Source organism: Cystoisospora suis (genome assembly GCF_002600585.1).
Source record: "Cystoisospora suis strain Wien I chromosome Unknown contig_2481, whole genome shotgun sequence".
In the NCBI taxonomy this organism is placed as follows: Eukaryota; Apicomplexa; class Conoidasida; order Eucoccidiorida; family Sarcocystidae; genus Cystoisospora; species Cystoisospora suis.
The window spans coordinates 52,112-69,556 of record NW_027155280.1 but is presented as its reverse complement, the minus strand read 5'-3'; the positions used below and the strand labels follow the sequence as shown (position 1 = coordinate 69,556).

At 53.0% G+C, this 17,445-nt stretch overlaps 2 protein-coding genes across 2 annotated transcripts in view; one reads left to right on the top strand and one right to left on the bottom strand.

Annotated features, from left to right (window-relative positions):
* CSUI_005157 (uncharacterized protein) overlaps positions 1-6,221 on the bottom strand; it is a 14,003-nt gene extending 7,782 nt beyond the window's left edge. The window contains exons 1-5 of the mRNA XM_068065336.1: positions 6,126-6,221; positions 4,344-5,894; positions 3,053-3,204; positions 1,552-2,675; positions 523-1,175 (exon numbers count right to left, since the gene is read on the bottom strand). Coding sequence (XP_067922694.1) covers positions 523-1,175; positions 1,552-2,675; positions 3,053-3,204; positions 4,344-4,868 — 2,454 coding nt within the window. The 5' untranslated portion in view covers positions 4,869-5,894; positions 6,126-6,221. The remainder of the gene's footprint in view (positions 1-522; positions 1,176-1,551; positions 2,676-3,052; positions 3,205-4,343; positions 5,895-6,125) is intronic.
* A 216-nt stretch (positions 6,222-6,437) lies between these two features.
* On the top strand, positions 6,438-16,614 carry CSUI_005156 (cell cycle regulator with zn-finger domain-containing protein). Its single transcript, XM_068065335.1, has 11 exons — positions 6,438-6,560; positions 7,433-7,562; positions 8,189-8,403; positions 9,025-10,756; positions 11,218-11,285; positions 11,542-11,701; positions 12,243-12,494; positions 12,865-12,959; positions 13,727-13,802; positions 14,586-14,664; positions 15,223-16,614. The coding sequence occupies exons 4-11, from the start codon at positions 9,878-9,880 to the stop codon at positions 15,336-15,338; spliced, it is 1,725 nt and encodes a 574-aa protein (XP_067922693.1). The 5' UTR covers positions 6,438-6,560; positions 7,433-7,562; positions 8,189-8,403; positions 9,025-9,877; the 3' UTR covers positions 15,339-16,614.
* The last annotated feature ends 831 nt before the right edge of the window (positions 16,615-17,445 follow it).

The following is a 17,445-nucleotide window of genomic DNA, read 5'->3' as shown; positions in this document are numbered from 1 at the left end:
CCGTAGCCGTCGCCCTTCCCCGGTAGGCTCGACCGCGTCATCAGTCAATGGACGCAAAGCTTCAAGAGAGCTCGTTCATGTGGCACTTATCTGATGTGGGGAAAACGAAACTGGGGGGATGGGGGAAGGGAGCAAGGACGCAGCCAACACCAACAGCTGCTAGCGGGACCAAGAAATGAAAGCCCACAGCCCTCAGCACCAGCTGTATACTAGGTCTCATCCCGGAGGCAGCCATGGAGGGTTGACGATGCCAATCAAATCTGATACTTCCGAGACCCGATGAACGCTACTTGTGAGACAACGCTCAGGAGTGTTACGAGGACTAAGCTAATGGAGAGGCCATCACAGTAGAGGCAAAAAGGATGACAGCTCGAAGAATGCCCAAACGCACCAGGCATGGGAGAAAAACCGCCGGGTGTCATGGCCAGGTGATGTGGCGCACAGTGTTCTCGCATTGGGCGCTGATTGCTGCCGGTCCGCGTCCTAAGAGCTGCTGCATCGCAAGCTGGCTGCCTAGATTACCGAGACAACCCCAACCTCTCTGCTTTCGTCAGCTTCCGTATCGTATCCTCTCGGCATTCGGCGTACCTTGGCAGGCGGGTGAGGCAGTGGCGCAGCCCGACAGTTGAGGTTACGTCCTCGAATGATTAACCCATGGCGCTTGTTGTAGAGTCTGGACTGGGCAATGACAGCGTACCGCAGCGGAGGAAAGAAAGGAAACCACGCAGAAGAAGCAGAAAAGCTAGAGGATGGCGGTGAGAGCCCAGACGATAAATTCCCACCGGTGTCAGGTTGGACCAAATTGCTGGGCCCGGTCTTTTCTCTCTTTTCTGCTTCTCTTGATTTCTCTGTGTGCCCTCTTTCCTCTGTGACTCCAGAAACAACACTTTCACAGCTCTCGCTCGGTGACTCAAGACTGTCTCTCTCGGCTGAAGAGACCTCGCAACCTTGGTTGCTTCCTCGTCGTTGCTTTGATACTGTGTCTAGTTTTTCTCCGGAAGCCGACCGGCGAGGGGGACAGGCCGAGAGAGCCGGCGTGTCGTCGTTCGGCTGGGGACTTCTGGCTTGAGGGTGAAGGGGAAGAGAGCAGGCGGGGAATGGATATTCCCGCGACGGGAATACAGGAACTATCTCTGCCAGAGAGACAAACAGACATCGCCCTCTCTCTTCGATCCCTGCGGAAACCCACGCAAGCAGACAGGGACTGAACACGATAGACGGAAACGGGAAAGCCCATACAGCCCGACGCACGAAAGCTGCCAACGGCTTCAGAACAGTAGCGACTACGGTTTCCCTACAAAGGTGCTGCTTCAGCAGTGGCGAGGCAGGAACGGAAGAGCCGTGCGACTCGAGTAGCGCACTTAAAACCGCCGCTTTGCACGGATACCGGCTACAGGTTTACACCCACTTGGACGGGGGTGGCCCTCTACTCGGCGAAGTCCACAGAAGAGACACGTTTCCACAGAGAACCACGCGAGGCTCTGCGTAAAATTGTGGCTCTAAAGAAATGAACGTGAGGAGAAGAAGCTTGCTCGGCTCTAACGATCGTACCCGCTGAGTCTTGAGAAACAGGAATTTTGAGTGCCTCTGGACGCATGGGACAGTGCTGGAGATACCTCAGTCCGTCCTGCGAGAAGACCCTCCCACTGATGTTTGAGCCGTCTTCCTCTCCATCAGGCGGTGAGGAACGTGAAGCGTCTTCGCCGCTCTCTCTCTTTCGCGTCTCCTGTGAGCGCACGTTGTCAGTGTCTGACGACCTGTCTTCATTCCACGACTCACTACAACGGCAGACTAGAAGGGGTACACAAGCACCGTCTGTAGTTACGTCAACTTGTTCGCTGCCTCGCTCGTCTTCATTAGTAGAGGTGCCTCTTGGACCGTCCCCGCACCCATCTTCCACAGCGCCGCCACGATGTGCAGCGGTTTCCGAAGAACTCGGAACGTGGCCAATTTGTCCGCATCCACGAAGATGAGAACCGACCGCAGTTGTCCTATCCAAGTTCTGGCCCGGTGGAAGAAGCGCAGCCCAGTCTGCCGAAACGGGCTGTGAAACGGCTCCCTGTGCAAGTAGCAACGGATCTGCACTTTCCCTCGGGGACCCCGTGCATGAAGTAAGGGATGAAGAGAAAGGATCAGTATTCGAAGAAGAAAAACAGGAGCTAGACGGGTTGGGGGAGCTCGAAGGAAGCGGAGAGGTCGTGAGAACTCCAACGGAGGCACTCGTGCTAAGCCTCCCCTTGCAGCAGCAATACGCATTGCTTCCTAGCCATAGATTTCCGTCATCATCTATAGCAGCCAGCGCAAAGAGACTTGTCGGATCTTCATTACGACTCACACAACAGCAGTTTCGGCATCCCCGATTTGCCGGAGTTGCCGGTAGATTCCCGTGTGTTGATAATGACCCGCTGTTTGCAGCGAAGGCACAACCAGAAGTCGCCCTCGTCTTTTTTTCTCCAGTAAGCGGACCGACAGCAGACGCACAAGTACGATGGTGAGCCGGGCGGATGTCGTCCGGAGCATCTGTTCGGGACTGAAACGCGGCGTAGTCGAAGAAGGCGTCCAAAGCCGCATCACCAAGGTCTAACGACCGTATCTCCACATGCACAAAAGCTTTGTTGGGAAGAGATGCAAGAGGCCGCCATGTGTCGAAGCCTGCGTTCTGCCACGGATAGTGTCTGCCGTGAACCCAGAAAAAATAGACGATGAGCAAAACAACAGCAGAGACAAGATTAGACGCGAGATCCTCGCACATGGAGAACCGTTCGCAGACGCCAGCGGAGCGTTTGTAGAAGGAGCTTCCACACGGGAACATCCAGCACAGTCGGGAGATACGTGGCATCCTCGGAGGCTCTGCATAAGTGACACGCTAGGACCCCGCCCGGCATTCCCTCGACAGCGAACAGCCTGTCGCGGGAATGAAACCTGAAGAGTACACAAAGCCGAACCACGACTATGACAGAGTGCGTGCTGCTGCAGTCGAATTACACAGGTCACATGCCTTCTGGTACTTTGAGACCAGACTGTACGGTGCTGCTTCAAGAGACTGATGTACCTGATCTTGTAAATGTAGATTTCGCCTTGTTCGCTGAGAAGTGCCATATGATGTGAGCCGCATGAGAGGTGGCGGACACGTAGACCCTCCGGCAAATCTGCCTGCCATGCGAAGCTCCGATCTAACTGAACACCAAGCTGCACGGCCCTGCTCTGTATTCGCAGTAGACATGACGCGACCACACAAACGAAACACTCATTTGCTGAAAACTCCATTGCGGAAGAAACATAGCGTGGGTACACACAAACAGAACACACCACCCACACAACTGAAGACACATCTACACGTAGATACCAGGACAAGGCAACGCTCAGACCACCCGGAGAAGAAATGGTCTTCCCCGCAGGAGAACAGACGTTACACAAAAAGCGTGGAAGTACGACTCGGAACTCCAAATAAAAAGCGAGAAATTGGCCGGTACAAGAAACACTCTGTCGTCTCTTGAGACACGAATGGCACAAACGGCTTCGAGTAGCTCCGCACTACTATTCATAAGCCTGTAACCAGAAGAATGTACTGGAAAAGAAGAAAGCTACAAATCAGTGAGTCGACACACCTCAAGCAAGCGACAGAAAACCATCAGTGGACCGAGCTAGAAGAGTACCCTTGCCAGCGCACGGGCACTCTCGCGGACTGTGTTGATAGATCAGACTTGCACCGCCCGTCCTTCAACGACTATACGTTCTTGCATCAACCCATACGCCGGCAGAGACGGCTTCCCGCGGTGCAGGTACCTATCTCTGCCTCCTCGCATACAAATACATTTATGTAGTATACTGGGTTGGAGACACAAGTGTGACATGAACAGACATTGTTGCACAGCCTTTGCCCTGTGAAAAACGCCTGCAGAAGTCTTCGAAAATATGTGAAACTTCGCCGGTCCCTTTGTCACTCACACTCAGCGGTGTCACCCTCACAGCCACACTTGTGCACTACTTCCCCTTACCTAACATGGCTGCTGTTACAAAGCCTATCTCCCGCAGACAGCCAATGCGGAGTCATGATGGATGGATACAGAGAGCTTTGCTTCATGGAAGCTAGAGTACTTCGCACGCAACGTTGACCCCGACTCTAAAAACATGCCGCCGACATGGGAAGACCGCCCGCGTAAGAAAATGCGATCAATGGGCTTGTCACAGATTCTTATTCACGATAGATTTACCCAAAAAAGCAGGATTACTGGAGTGCCAACGCCACTTATCGCACCGAGCAAACATCTGATAGGTGGGACTCGACGTCTGCTCCAGTGTCCCCCCACAATCGCGGAAGTCGGGGTGGGACATAGTCTTACGGCAAAGGACGAGAAGGTAGGTTTCTTCCTCTCCTCCGCTCCCGGGCCTCCTTGTGATGCCTGCTTCGGCTTCCTTGGTCCGAGATTCTTACTCTCCCAGAATACCTCAACCTGGCTCTCAGCGGCGAGTTGCTCAAGCCTGTTAGCAGCGCCCGCTAAGGGTCCCCCACCAAAAACGTAGAAGTTTTCGTCGACGCCAATCTGATCTTCGATGAGTTCAAGCAAGGCCTCCCGTTCCTTGTGCCCGTCCATAGGAGCTCCTCCACTGAACGGAGAGAATCCGACCGCCCCCCCGAGTAAGGCCATGTCCTTTGCCGCCTTAGTACATGGCGACGGCGGACGACCAAGGTCACCTTGCCCGCGACTGCTCTTGTCTGAGACGCGATTCTGCCGTGCCAAGAGGATTCCTTCGTCTCGTGCGTGCCTTCTTCCGTTCCCGCCCCCATCACCATAGCACTCTGATTGAAAAAGGCCTTGACTACGCTGCCCAGCCAACAGAGCGTGCTGCCCGGTGGTCAATGACATTTTGAGACGTCTCGATTCTGCAAAAAAAGTAACGTTTCTTGAGATGAAGAGCTACAGGCATCTCAGTCATTCATAGTCGGTAAGATAACCTGAGAAGGGACCCTGCACGCCGAGAATGCGAAAGCGTTGGGCAGCTGCGGGTCCTGCCGAAAAGGAGGGAGCTACATTGGAAAAAGACCTTTCTCCATTATCTTCTGAACAGCAGAGGATGTCAGCCCGAGGGTTCTCTGGTGCTCCACTACAGCCGCAGTGCGTCCTCTCGCAGTTTTCCCTTGTTCTGCTTTACTGGCACAAGGTTTCGGGCCCCGCTTTACTCTTGCGGGGCGCCTTCTCGCCTCGATGCCCCTTCGGCCGTTCGAGGCAGCACAGGGAGGTAGTTCTTGCCGAACAGCTGGATCAGCCGGCCGCAGAGAGAAACTTGCCGCTTGGCGGGCTGGTGACTCCACGGTTCTGGACGGCAGGACGAGGGATCGGGTGCTGCTAGCCCCGTGTTATCGCTGTCCTTGTATCCCACGCCCCGGAATGCTACTTGTCCGAAAGAAACCCAGCAGAACCGTTGTACCACGGGTACGGCGCCAGGAAGGCCCAGGAATGTGAAGTGTACTGTAGCGACTGCGGCGACGATGGCGACTGTGGCGAGGACGGAAAACGTCTCCTAAGGACGGTATGCTTTCTACAAATGAATACTTCCGGCTTTTGTCTGTCTGCATAGACAAGATTATTGCTTATTGCGGAACGAATCACCGGATGCTAGACTTGCATGTGTGGCGCACTGGAACTAGACTAGCTGGACGGAGGAAGAAAACTCGCATCCGAATCGTCGCCGATCTCCCATGGGCACCGAACCGGCTGCAGGGCCTGCAAACGCCACCCCATGTGCGGCCGTGGAAGGACAAGATAAAGAGCATTTGCCGAAGGTCAGCCGGAGCCACACTGAGAGCAAGCCGCCGCAGAAGTGGACGGCATCATGAAGACCAAATTCTTTGACAGATGTTGGAAAAGCTTCATTACATCAGTGCACGCCACCTGAGACGAAGCCACACCAGAGAAACTAGCTTCAGCAGGGAGCACTGTTTTCGCCGCGGCGTCTGTAGAGTGTTCAACGGTGAACCCTGTGGTCGATCTCATGAGGCAGGTAGTCTTAGGTGACAGACCGGACAGTTTACCAGCTAGTCATTTTTTCGACTGGTGGGTACTTCACGCCTTCCAAGTCTTCACAGGAAAGAAGCACGGCTAGAATTGATACAGTGCACTTACCGACATTTGTACGGAATCCTTCAGCGCTATGGAGTCATAAGGAGACGCCAACAGGACACAGGAGGGCCCCAGCGTTTACAGACGGGTGTTCCCCTGGGGTCGCAGAATCATTTGTGTCAACGGCATGGCGGTGCACGCATCAACAACACAACAAAGGCGATGTAACTGGGCGTCCAGACCCCGGTCACGGGCCACAAGCAAGACGCATGCATGCATGCATGTACGGAGTTAACCTTGGTGTCTCCTCCGATATTTGCTGTCAAATAGAAAATGGAGCAGCCAAACTAGAAAGAAAGCTTGGCAAACAGATCACGGAAACTAAATGCACCGCCGCTGAGAAAGAACTTTGCAACGCTTTTGGTCTGCTCAGTGCACTGGTCTCGTTGGTGGACTACGGCCTCCGGCCCGGCTTTCCCTAGCGAGCATCGAGATAAGGTACGCACTGCACGCCTCCTACTGCAACGGTCTCCATGTCAGTAGACTCACCACCCGACATCCAATACTTCTGGCGTTTTCACCCTAGTACCGAGGGCGAGGTATTGTCAGTGAATAGAGATGTATCCGCAAAACGTGAAACTTGTCTGGCTTCCCAGCAGGCGGGGGCCACGAGAGGCCCGAGGCCCTCCTATGCGGCCCCTTCTGCTACGCTTACAGGTATGATTGTTGGCCCGCGACGGTGCGGCTAGCTCTTCCATCTACTCAAACTTTGGCGCACTCCGGAGGGGCACCGTGGACCCCCGGTCGACTGAGGGCTTGCCCCTCCGAGCCTTCGCGGTCCCTTCTCTGGCCTGGGTGAGGAAGGCTGCCAAGGAGCGCTGTTTCGGAGGCGCCGACTCATCCTGCTCGCTGCACCCCTGCACCTGCTCATCCCAGAATGACTCGTAGGGATCTGAGGCGACACCCCCTTGAGGCACCCTGTCGCTGGTGGCCAGCGCAGATGAGTCCTTGACTGCCAGGCCCCGTCCGCGGGGCCAGCGCTCAGCTTTCTTTCTTTTCTGCTTGTCTGGATCGGTTATACAAGTTCTTTGTGGTTGTACCATTCGCTCAGCCCTAGGAATCTTGTTGTTGTCCGTAGATACTTTGAGCCTGTTCCTACCAGTAGACGTCCCCACATTGGTCTCGCTCTGCACTCGCATACCCCGAGGACAACCGGGTCAATGCCGTGCACAAGACGAGACGGCGACTGGCCCCTTGCCGCTGACGGGCTGGTAAGATAAACAAAGCTATCGTTGTAGGACGCCCGTCTCGGTCTCTCTTTTCATAACTGGGAACTCAAAAATGTTGCCTAGTGTCTTGTGTTACCGCAGCTTGCGGATGCCCTACTGCAATGCTAGGCCGTGTACCAGCCGGGAACCGGGCATCTCCTCTTTACGAGTCAGAAGCCGGGGAGCCGCCAAAGTGGCTATATGACCAGTGGGCAACAACGAAGTGTCTCAGGTACACAATTACGAGTACTATTTCATGCCCTTTCAGAAAAGACTCACGACTACAGAACACCGGCACCATCACTGTTCTTGGTCGATGTCAGGTAAGCACCGTAGTGCACTTATGTGAAATAAGATTGTCTTCATGAGGTGGTTTGCTCTCTCCATGCGAGGTGGTGTCGTTGGTAGCTGTCTTTGCTAGCAGCGTGACAGGTATGCGTGTAGCATTCCGGCAATTCCGTTTCAACGGCGGACCGCGGGTTCAAAGGACGACCACACCCTGACAGCGTCCTGTGCCCACCTCGATGAGCTCTCGAGGGTCCTAAGTGGTACGCCCGCTCGGGGCCATTCAGGAGTGCCATAGATGCAGATGACGTACGCTTCCAGTCTTCCCTAGTTTGAATTCTTCATGCGCGATGTTTCTCTCCTTGAAAAACGAGCGACCAACCCCCAGCTTCTGGAGGCTGGTGCTGCATTTCCTGCGCCGATGGCGTGATAACTGCTCAACCTGCCCCTTGATTGGTCCCGCGGTTCGGGGGGTGTCTAGGTGCGGAGAGCTGGCAGTTGAGGCGAAAGCACGATCGGGAGAGACCTGCCCCTGTCCCGGCAAACCCTGCTGCTGCGGGCGACTGCTTTCAGCTGCGGTGCCTGTCACTTCGAAAATACACGGAGACAGTGTGGCTGCTGCGCGCCGGACCCCGGCGACTCTCGGCTACTCGACAGACTGCCGTACTTGGTGCTGCGGTCCCTTAGTGCAGCCTTCCTTCCCGAGGCGGCGAAGGTGAGGCCCCATGCCTTCCGGAGGAGATCAAAGGACTACAACGAGCCAGGAACACTTCACAGTCATCCGCCGGGTACCAGCTCTACACAGGATAGGGCCGAGTTGGCGGAGACGCCGTTCAGTTTAGCCCGCACTCAGCGGCCGAACCCGCCAAGCAAGGTAGCGGTTCCGGTGGTGTGTTTCATTTGGGCAGTGTCATTGTTGACGTTGAAAATGGAGAATTGCTGACGCTCACAGCTCAAATCTCAATGGCAAAAGTGACGCGCCACACTATGGGCTTCGTGATGAAACGCCGGGCGGCGAACAGGCTCACGGATTCGACACGCCCGGCAGCAAACAGTCATGGGACGCGCGCCGAGCAACGACCTTGTAAAAAATAGAAAACGCCACACCATGAAGGCGAGGTTGTTCCTCTCATTCATTGCAACCGCCGATGGCGTGACCGGGCTGCTCGCTCGCTTTCAGCCACGTCGCCGTGGCATGGCTGTTCCGCTTACTCGTGAGTGCCCCCCTCATCGTCCTCATGACGCTCACGGCACCGTCTGAGTAGCCAGCCAGACAAGAGGGTAACCTTCATGCTCGATTAGCCGCAGATCGAGAGCTGGCGGCTGACGACGCATTTTATCCGTGTGAGGCAAAAGCTGCCTTGCAAGTTTTCTTCGTTCTCGATTGGGTTGTCCATTACTTCTCTTAGGAGACGCGATCTTCCCTGTACGAAACAGACCGGGGTGCGTCGCCGGCTACTGTCAGCCGGAACGCGGCTCGCTGTCAAGACAACCAGCCAAGTACTCAAGGACAAGAAGGCGGCGAACCCGTGCTGGTCACTTTTTTTTCACGCAACTCGTTCACATCTCTTCTTTGCCTTGTTTGCGATGGAGAGAATTTGTGGGGAGGTTTTGTGAAAACTCACTTTCGCTTTTCGAATAGACCGCGAACCAAAGCGTGGTGACCGGGTGCGAGGGCTTAGTGGGTCTTGCGTGTAAGGGCTCAGCTCGCCGCATATCAGTTGTTTTGACCCAGAAGCTTTTCCGGAAGAAACCCCAGCTGTCTGCGGCACTTTATCACGTGCTGTTTCCTCCGCATTCTCAAACGCAGTCCGGTCTTCCACGCAGCCAGCCACAACGCGCCGATGCCGCGTGGCCAGTCGTGCGCCGTTTGTGATATTGAGAGAAACGTCGACTGCCAGGGGGGGCAATCAACTTCTCTGACATTTCTCGGTTTTCAATAAATAATGGCAGGTCGAGGCTTTCGAGCTCGAGCATCGTTCCCCGACCACGGGTCCAGGGTCAACGCCATCGCCCAACAGCACTTGGGCGTTCATTTGTTTGGCATCTGGTTCCTTTAAAACGGCAGGGGATCGTAGGATCCAGGCTCCCAACAACAAAATATCCTGCGTCCGATCTTCCACATGGGCTGTTGACGTTATCTGGTGGAAGCCCTTATCCATTCTTTACTGTCATGTGTGGCTCCATGAAGTGGCAATCTGTCTTGTACGTAGTTGCTACCCGGTCTAGGTGTCACCCCTCTCGGTGGCTTCATCTTTCTTGATGCTGCTGTCGATAATGAGCGGGAGTTCAGAAACTATCCGGCACAAGGCCCCCGGGCCCTCAGGCCAGTCCCGCGGAAGTGCTACTTCTGTGTCCTCCCGGTCTTTTCCGCCCTCGAGATACCACTCACCGGCGCCAACTGATGCTGATGATTCCCGTCGGTTGTCTTTCTGTTCTGTTTCTTCTGCGGACTCCTTCCCTGTTTGTCCTGAAAGCACTTTCTATCCACTGTCCAGCGTCAAATGCACTGACTGCCCCTCGCGCCACTCGTCTCTCCCTCCTTCACCACTCGGCGTGTCTAGTCCGGACAGTTCTTTAGATTGCCTTACAGCAGAGACAAGAGCATCTGAAAGGCAGCAGGGTACGTCAGAAGCAAGTACGGATGCTGTCTCGGAGAACTCCTTCAAGCACTTTCAGGATGTATCGGGTATTCCAGACTTCCTTCGCTCTGAATCCACCTCAAACTCCACTTCGGATCTTGGTTCGCAGGAGTGGCTTCCTGATATATGCGATGAGTCGCCTGTCGACTTCACGTACAATCCTTTCTCGCAAGCCTTTGTAGGGACCCCGGTCGGGGATAGTTTCCCGGTTGCGTGGAGCTCTGCAACCGCGCCTGACACTCCTCCAGACACGACTACAGGACCAGGAGAACCGAAGGCCGGGCGCCCGCCCTCTCGGATAGCCACGGCGATGCGACGGACACCTCAGAGCTCCCGAGAAGGCTTTGCTGCATTGAAAAAAGAACCTTCCCTTAGGCAACCTATGCCTCCACCACCGCCTGCAGTTCCACTGCCCTCTAGACGATGCCAGTGGTTACGGGCTCTGCCCGTCGTATTTCTTATGGTCCTGGTCGCTTACATTCTCGCCGTGTTTGTTATGGTGAGGAGCCTTCGAGCGGGTCCTACTATTAGCGCCAGATTCGAAAAAAGCCTGGAATAAGTCGTGTCTCGATGCTTTGCTTTCGATCTTGCTTGACTGACGGCGATGAGCCCGCCGCCGAATGGTTTGGAACTGTGTCCGCACTATGCCGTTCTGCTTGGGCATGTCACATGCTGTCAAGCCAGCCTTGATGGTGAGCCGTCGGGGGGGGGGAAGGGTGACTGCCAGTATGGAGTGAAAGATTATACGAATCTACAGATGTGCACGGGCAGCATTTACAGGCACCGCGACGCCTGTGAAGGCCGTATTCCTGCTGTCTGCGCCAGTTTCACAGCGCTGCTGGTCCCAAATGTTACGTGATCACCGGAAAAGCTCGCCTGTGGGCCAGAGCGCAGGACTCCAAGAAGTTCCAAACCGACGGCAACATCGAACTAGCGTTTTGGGTTGTCTGCCTTGTTCAGTACCACGCTCTTCCGCTACTGCAGCTTAACGTCCCCGATCACCTTAAAGCCATCTCGGCTTACAATCGGTGAGTTCTAACCCGAGGGACTGCAGGTGTACTACAAATGGTTGTGATAGTACTGCTGCCATTGTATGTTTTGTCTACTGGCTTCTTAAATCACGGGCATAGACTCCCCGCATTCGCCCACGTGAATCTTGTGGTCGGTCCTGGATCTCTATCTCTTTTACTGGGGTTCTTGCTAGCCGTCACATCTCTCCTTAGTCCAGTTTTCTGCTGAACATTCACATCTCAGGACTTTTTCTGATGCGCTCGCTTGTTGTAGGGGGCTCTTCGAACTGGTCGGAGTAGGCATCCTTACTACACTCTTCCTTATCTCGTATTGGCTTGCGGTGATCACACGACCAGGCAGCATCCCTGACGACGATGAATGGTCGTACTTGTCCCAAGAAACGGGTGACGTCGAGCGTCTGCCATCGGCTGTGGTAAGTCACTTCCAACTTGTTCTTTTCGTATGGGAAAGCGTAGATTCTGTATGAAGTCGTGGGCAGCTACAAACGGAAGCGCGATACTCGGACTATCGAGGTGGTCGATCATAGGACACCTGCATGTGTGAAGCTGTAGAGTCCCTGGACGTCGGCGATGAGGTTTCCTGTCGTGACTTCGGTTTGAGACGGGTGTCACCTCTTGAGGGCAGTACGTCAAATAAGCAAACACACCAGAGATTTGATATCAGAACAGTTCAGAGCTGCTGCCTCCTTGTATAGGCCTCCCTTCGCAGCGTGGGTTGCTGTAGGTCCGGTAGCAGGTAATGCGAACGTAGTGACTATTCTTGGCTGTGTGCGAACTCGGCCACCCCCTTCATTCCGTATTCGGGCAGTCTGCTTCCTCTTCTTTGTGTGGGAAGTATAGAGCAACGTTTTACCAGCAGCCTTCTCCACGAGGTAGCTAGCATGTTGAGAACTTTCTCGGTCCTGTACACAAGTTTGTTATCCAGTCTCCTTAATGTTTGTCTCTGTATCGTAGGAGGTGAAAAAGACTGGAGCGCGTCGGCATTGCAAGTGGTGTCGAAGGTTGAAGCCAGATCGAGCGCATCACTGCCGCGTTTGTAGGCAGTGCGTGTTAAAGATGGATCATCACTGTCCCTGGATCTATAACTGTGTTGGATGGAACAACCACAAGTACTTTATGCTGTCTCTCATCTACGGGTCCCTTACATCCCTCCTCATTGCGGTGTGCATGTTCGAATCTGTCAAGCGTCTTGTCTCATCCGAGAAGGTAAGTGCACGTGTCTGTTGTATTCAACTCGATAACAACAGCGATGGACACGAGTAGTAAGCTCTCGTGATTTCAAGTAGATACTGGTGCCGAGTCTGTAGGTCGCATGAATTTTGCTTACTCCGTCTTGTAACTGCAAAAAAAGCCACCAGCGACCTGATTAGCAACCGGTCTTTCACTTACTAAGGAAGGCATCGCTTCTTTTTAGCAGTGCTACATAGCAGCGATTCAATCCAGTGCGCCTTCAAACACTGGGGTGCCTGTACCAGTTCAAACGGTATACTAAGAAATGAAAAAGAACCTTGGGCTCCCATGATAAGGCGATATGTTGCTGTGAAAACATATCCTCTCATGTGCCAACTTCCTGTAGACCGAATTCGAAAAAATGTTCATGGTGCTCTTCGCGGAAACGCTTGACATTTTCCTTTGCATGCTCATCACTGGATTCTTCTTTTTTCATCTTCAGTAAGTCCCGGGCTGTTCTCACTCGTTTCTGTCCTTTCATCGTTCTCTTTGTGCTTGGAGAAGTTGAGAATCATTCGCGGGCTTAGACGCACGCGCCGGACCATTAATTGAGCAGGGACTTTGACAGTTAGGAACGTTCTCTCTTTCAGCTGTGATCCTGGCTGTGTCTCATCTATTCGGAACTGGAGGTGTGCACGTTGTATGTGATAAGTCGCAAAAAGACAACCGTCCTCGGATGTACAGGCCAAGCAAGATAAAACCTCATGCCACAGTCACTCGAACTACTCGAACATGTTCACACGTGCTCGCTCGTTTCTGGTCATGGTCAGGTTTCAAAAGCGTTCACAGAGGGACCGTAACAGAAGGAGTGCGGGTTGAAACGTTAGGCGCACGTGATTCGTGGTGTTACGTCTTCAGCCTGGCTAGATGTTTGCACATGAAATAGACCCCAAATGCTTCGACAGCGAGCACGCAGGCTCTCTCCAGCAGGAGACATACTGGCACAGATCCGTCGGAGTCCATACAAGGAACAGTCGCGGAGGTCCTTCACTGTTCACGAAACAACTTCCTGTCGAATGATCTCTTGGGTGTACCCTCGACACGTGATCAATGAGTGCGTATGTCTATATATTCCATTTAGGAAGGTGATACGAGTTTATTATTATGTAGAGGCTGCCTCGGAGGGTCATGGAGCTGCCCGCGCGTTATCTTGTAAACGGCTGCTAACCGTTTTTTCCTATTCCGTGTGCTGGCCAATCTATGCGCAGCCTCGTGCGAAACGGAATGACAACAATTGAATTCTGTGAGAAGCAGTTCAAGCGCCCACGAGCCCCTGCGCAGGAGGTAGGCACCTTCAAAGTTATTTGCCGGCTATCGTTGCCGTTGCAAAATTGACGTCTTCTCTGCTTCAATCACTTCTTTTTCTTTGCCCTGCGTGATCTTCAAGTGTCCTTCGTACAACGAAAGAGATTCAGACGATGTGGATAGTTTCACTGTTTCCGTTTTGTGAAGACACTTTACGTATCCAAAGCAACTGCAATCACCCCCCTGGTTCATAGTGCGTTTGCACGGGGGGAGACGATGACAAGCTAGCAGGTCATATGTAGAGAGTCTCTGTCCTCGGCTTCTAGCTTTCCTTTCTTACCTTCCGGTGTGCTGTCCCGCCTATGGAAGAGTGTATGGCGTCACGGCGTGGCACATCAAGCGTGAACCATCCACACTTGATTCTGTGCAAACCCGCGCGGCTTTTCTCGTCAACGCGGTAGAAGAAGATATGCGTGTGTTTGCTTCTCAAGGCAATACGTACGTCTCACGTAAGCAGCCAGACACGGTAGGTTCGTTGAGAGGAGCAGAAGCTGAGTAATGTCGCCTCGCCGTCTTTGAGTGTGTACCAGTCTGCTGTGTCTCATCATGATGCGTGGCCAGGGGAATTCGCCACAAAGACGACGTGTCCACGCACACTCCAACAGGAGACTCAGCCCGTGGTGCCGTTCGTGTAATTTCGTAGTAGGGGAAACGATGGAGCACTTAGCATCGTATACGGATGAAAGAAAGAGTGAATGTTCTTCCTATGTATCCTTATTCTGTATGTATAGCGCATTGTATCTTCTTTGTTCATGTATGCAGAACTTGTGGAATAAGGGAAGCTGGCGGAACTTCATCGACGCCTTCGGGCCTAATCCCCTCCTATGGTTTCTTCCTATTGGTAATGAAGTCAACCCGCTTGACATTCCATCTCAGTACAGGCTCAGCTCATTGTAGCCGAAGTGGGTGAAAATAGGCATATCAGTTTTGGATTTCCCGACTATCCCTCTCGATCAATCAACTCGTTGACTCATCCTGTCTTTGCAAGCTTTTGTTATATCTGTAGCTGAAGGCAGGGTTGAGAGGCTTTCAGAAGTCGGTTTGGGAAGCGGTGGTGACTAGCACAAAACGTCACTCGCTTTTGCAGTCTCTTGCGTTTATTCTGTCACGCATGTGCGCTCCTGTCTTCTCCGTGTGCTGAAGAGACAGCAGACACTAAAGCAGTTCTTAGGCGCCACGTACAGTGTGTAAAGATATAACAAAGAATACGGCTACAACAGGGGCACACTGGAATGTGTGGGACCTGCTTTCTTCCTTGCTTCCTCAGAGGGGTTACCCAGGAGTGAAGCGCTCCCTCCAGGGGGTGCTTTGTTCTTTTCTTTGCGATGAAACCTGTGATCAACAAAGACCTCAACCACTTCATTTTGTGCCTCTTTTTTCCTTGCGTGATGTTTGTCAGACAATCGACAGGGCGACGGGGTACATTTCATTACAGAGGGTACTCGGCTACTGAATGATACGGATGTTCGCGCCCGAGGTTTCGATCCTATCATTGAGCCCGAGGTATCAGACTAACTAGTGATTGAACCGGTGACTTGTGCGCGACAGAGACTTGGGCCGGGACCAGAAGCGAAGGATCTTGGCGGGTGATGATCCAAACTGCTTAGGGAAAAGAAGGTGGTGGTGCCCTCCCTCAACGAGGACTCGTTTCTCAAGAAAAGGACTTTCGCGCTCCTTCTCCTCTTACAGGTTCCAACGTTGTCGGTATGCAGTGCAGTCTCTTCTCAGGTTGCTTTGGGAGGGACAGCAACAAAAGAACGTGATCCTATAATCTAATCGATGGCACACCTCGACTACGGGCTTGCATGCAAGACGCCTAGCATTCCCCCACAAAAATGATACCCTCGACTTACTGTCTCCTTTCTTGCTGGACGATGGAAACCGACGTTCCTAATGGCACAAGGATGGCTCCGTCAAAAAGCTATCTTTTGTCAGCGTCAGTAGGAACTTCGGCGATGAAGGGAGAAAAGAATGGCAGACAGGCTCACAGACGCAGTCAGACGCGGGAATGCCGGGAGAAAGTGCTTGCTTGCCTTAGCAACATGGAACGGACAGTGGTGATGCTTAATTTCTTGTATGTAATTCAGAGAGAGAAAAAAGAAGTCGAACCTACCCGATATGCTGCCACGACGGTGCCCCCCGCGGCAGCACTCTCTCCTTCTTATAAAGGTAGTGGTAGAAGTAGTAGGAATAGTCCGTACTGGAAGAGACGGACGACGTCTGTCTTCCTTTTTTTTCTCCGTTTTTTTGGGGGGGTTCTCTATGTGTGATCCGGGAATTGAATTGACAGAGAGTGAAATACTGCAGAGAATTTTGTTTCATTGGAGCTAGATAGCTAGGTAGCTTGTTACACCGCGGATGAGACCACAGGAGGAGATGAAAAAAGAAGAAGAGAAGCTCTCTTACCCCTCATCATCCCGCTGTCTTTCCCGTCGAATAGCAAGGAGCTGCTTATCTATCTACCTGCATTTCCCCGCGCGTTTTTAATGAATCTTGATCCGCTGGTGCATGCACCTGTATGTGTGTTGTATATACATACACCGACACCGCGTGGTATACAATAATATACAGATGGTGATGTCAACAGAAAGGCAGCACAATCTCGTTTGATTCATTCATTCCTGTGTATTCATTTCTTGACTCATTCACTCATCTTGTTCTTTTCTCTCCCTGCTGTTCCGAATGAATTTTGGTGAAGGAGGAACTTATTTTTTTTGTCGGTGGTCTCATGCAAAAGATTCACCTCAACCATGAAGTTTCCTAGTGTCTTCTTCAAACTGTTCTGCATGCAAAACGGGAAAGGGAGGGCACACGGATGAAGGTCCCGTACCGGCACATGAAGGAGTTGATGTCGTTTCCACTGTTTCACTCATTTCAAGGCCATAATTGTCCACCAGTAGTGGTAGTAAGGCAGAATAGAGAACGCTCCTGGATGGGGTATTTCTCGAAAAAGTAGAAACGCTCTCGGTTACAAGAAAGTTACCGCCTACGGCTAACGATTGAGCCTAGATCAATACTCCATCACCCAGAAAGAAAAGTAAGAGGTTGAAAGGATAGATATGGAAGCGGGAGAAATGAAATCTGCAAAAATGGAAAGAGTTTGAGAGAGCACTCCAGTCCGGACCCCCCTCCCCGACGTCAGGACGGCAGACGAAAGCAGGAGCCGACCGGAGTGCGTCTCACGTTGCTTTCCACTGTTGCCGGAGTGGCTGCGAGGCCTCGCCCGGAAAACTCATGCCCCTTATCCACCCGGGAATAAAGCGCGCTTTAGCTCAATTCCTGAGCTGCACCACGCGAAGAACGTCCCGGACCCCATCAGTCTAGCCACAGAAAACGTCACGGCCCATAGAAACAGCAAGCAACCAAAGCATCTTTTCTTCCAATGGGAGCACGTTACCCTAACCAAACTGCGGGAGCTCTGTGTATACTAGGCACCGGTGAAGTGGCGCGTGCCGTCAGCGCTTCTCGTCTACTCCAGCCACACTGGGTTTACGTCCAGTCCGGCAGTAGTGGAACCGCTACTTTTTCTACAGGCCATGAGAGTCGTAGTGCCGCTTGTCAGTGCCTTTCTGTCGGAGCTGCGTATCACCAAATTCCACTGTTGCAGGTTTGCGTACCGACA

Bases quoted from the DNA above. Each gene is read 5' to 3' on its own strand.
- CSUI_005156 (XM_068065335.1), top strand. From the start codon at position 9,878: ATGCTGCTGTCGATAATGAGCGGGAGTTCAGAAACTATCCGGCACAAG. The intron at 10,757-11,217 runs GTGAGGAGCCTT...TGCCTTGTTCAG, and splicing joins TTCTCGCCGTGTTTGTTATG to TACCACGCTCTTCCGCTACT. The intron at 11,702-12,242 runs GTAAGTCACTTC...TCTGTATCGTAG, and splicing joins AGCGTCTGCCATCGGCTGTG to GAGGTGAAAAAGACTGGAGC.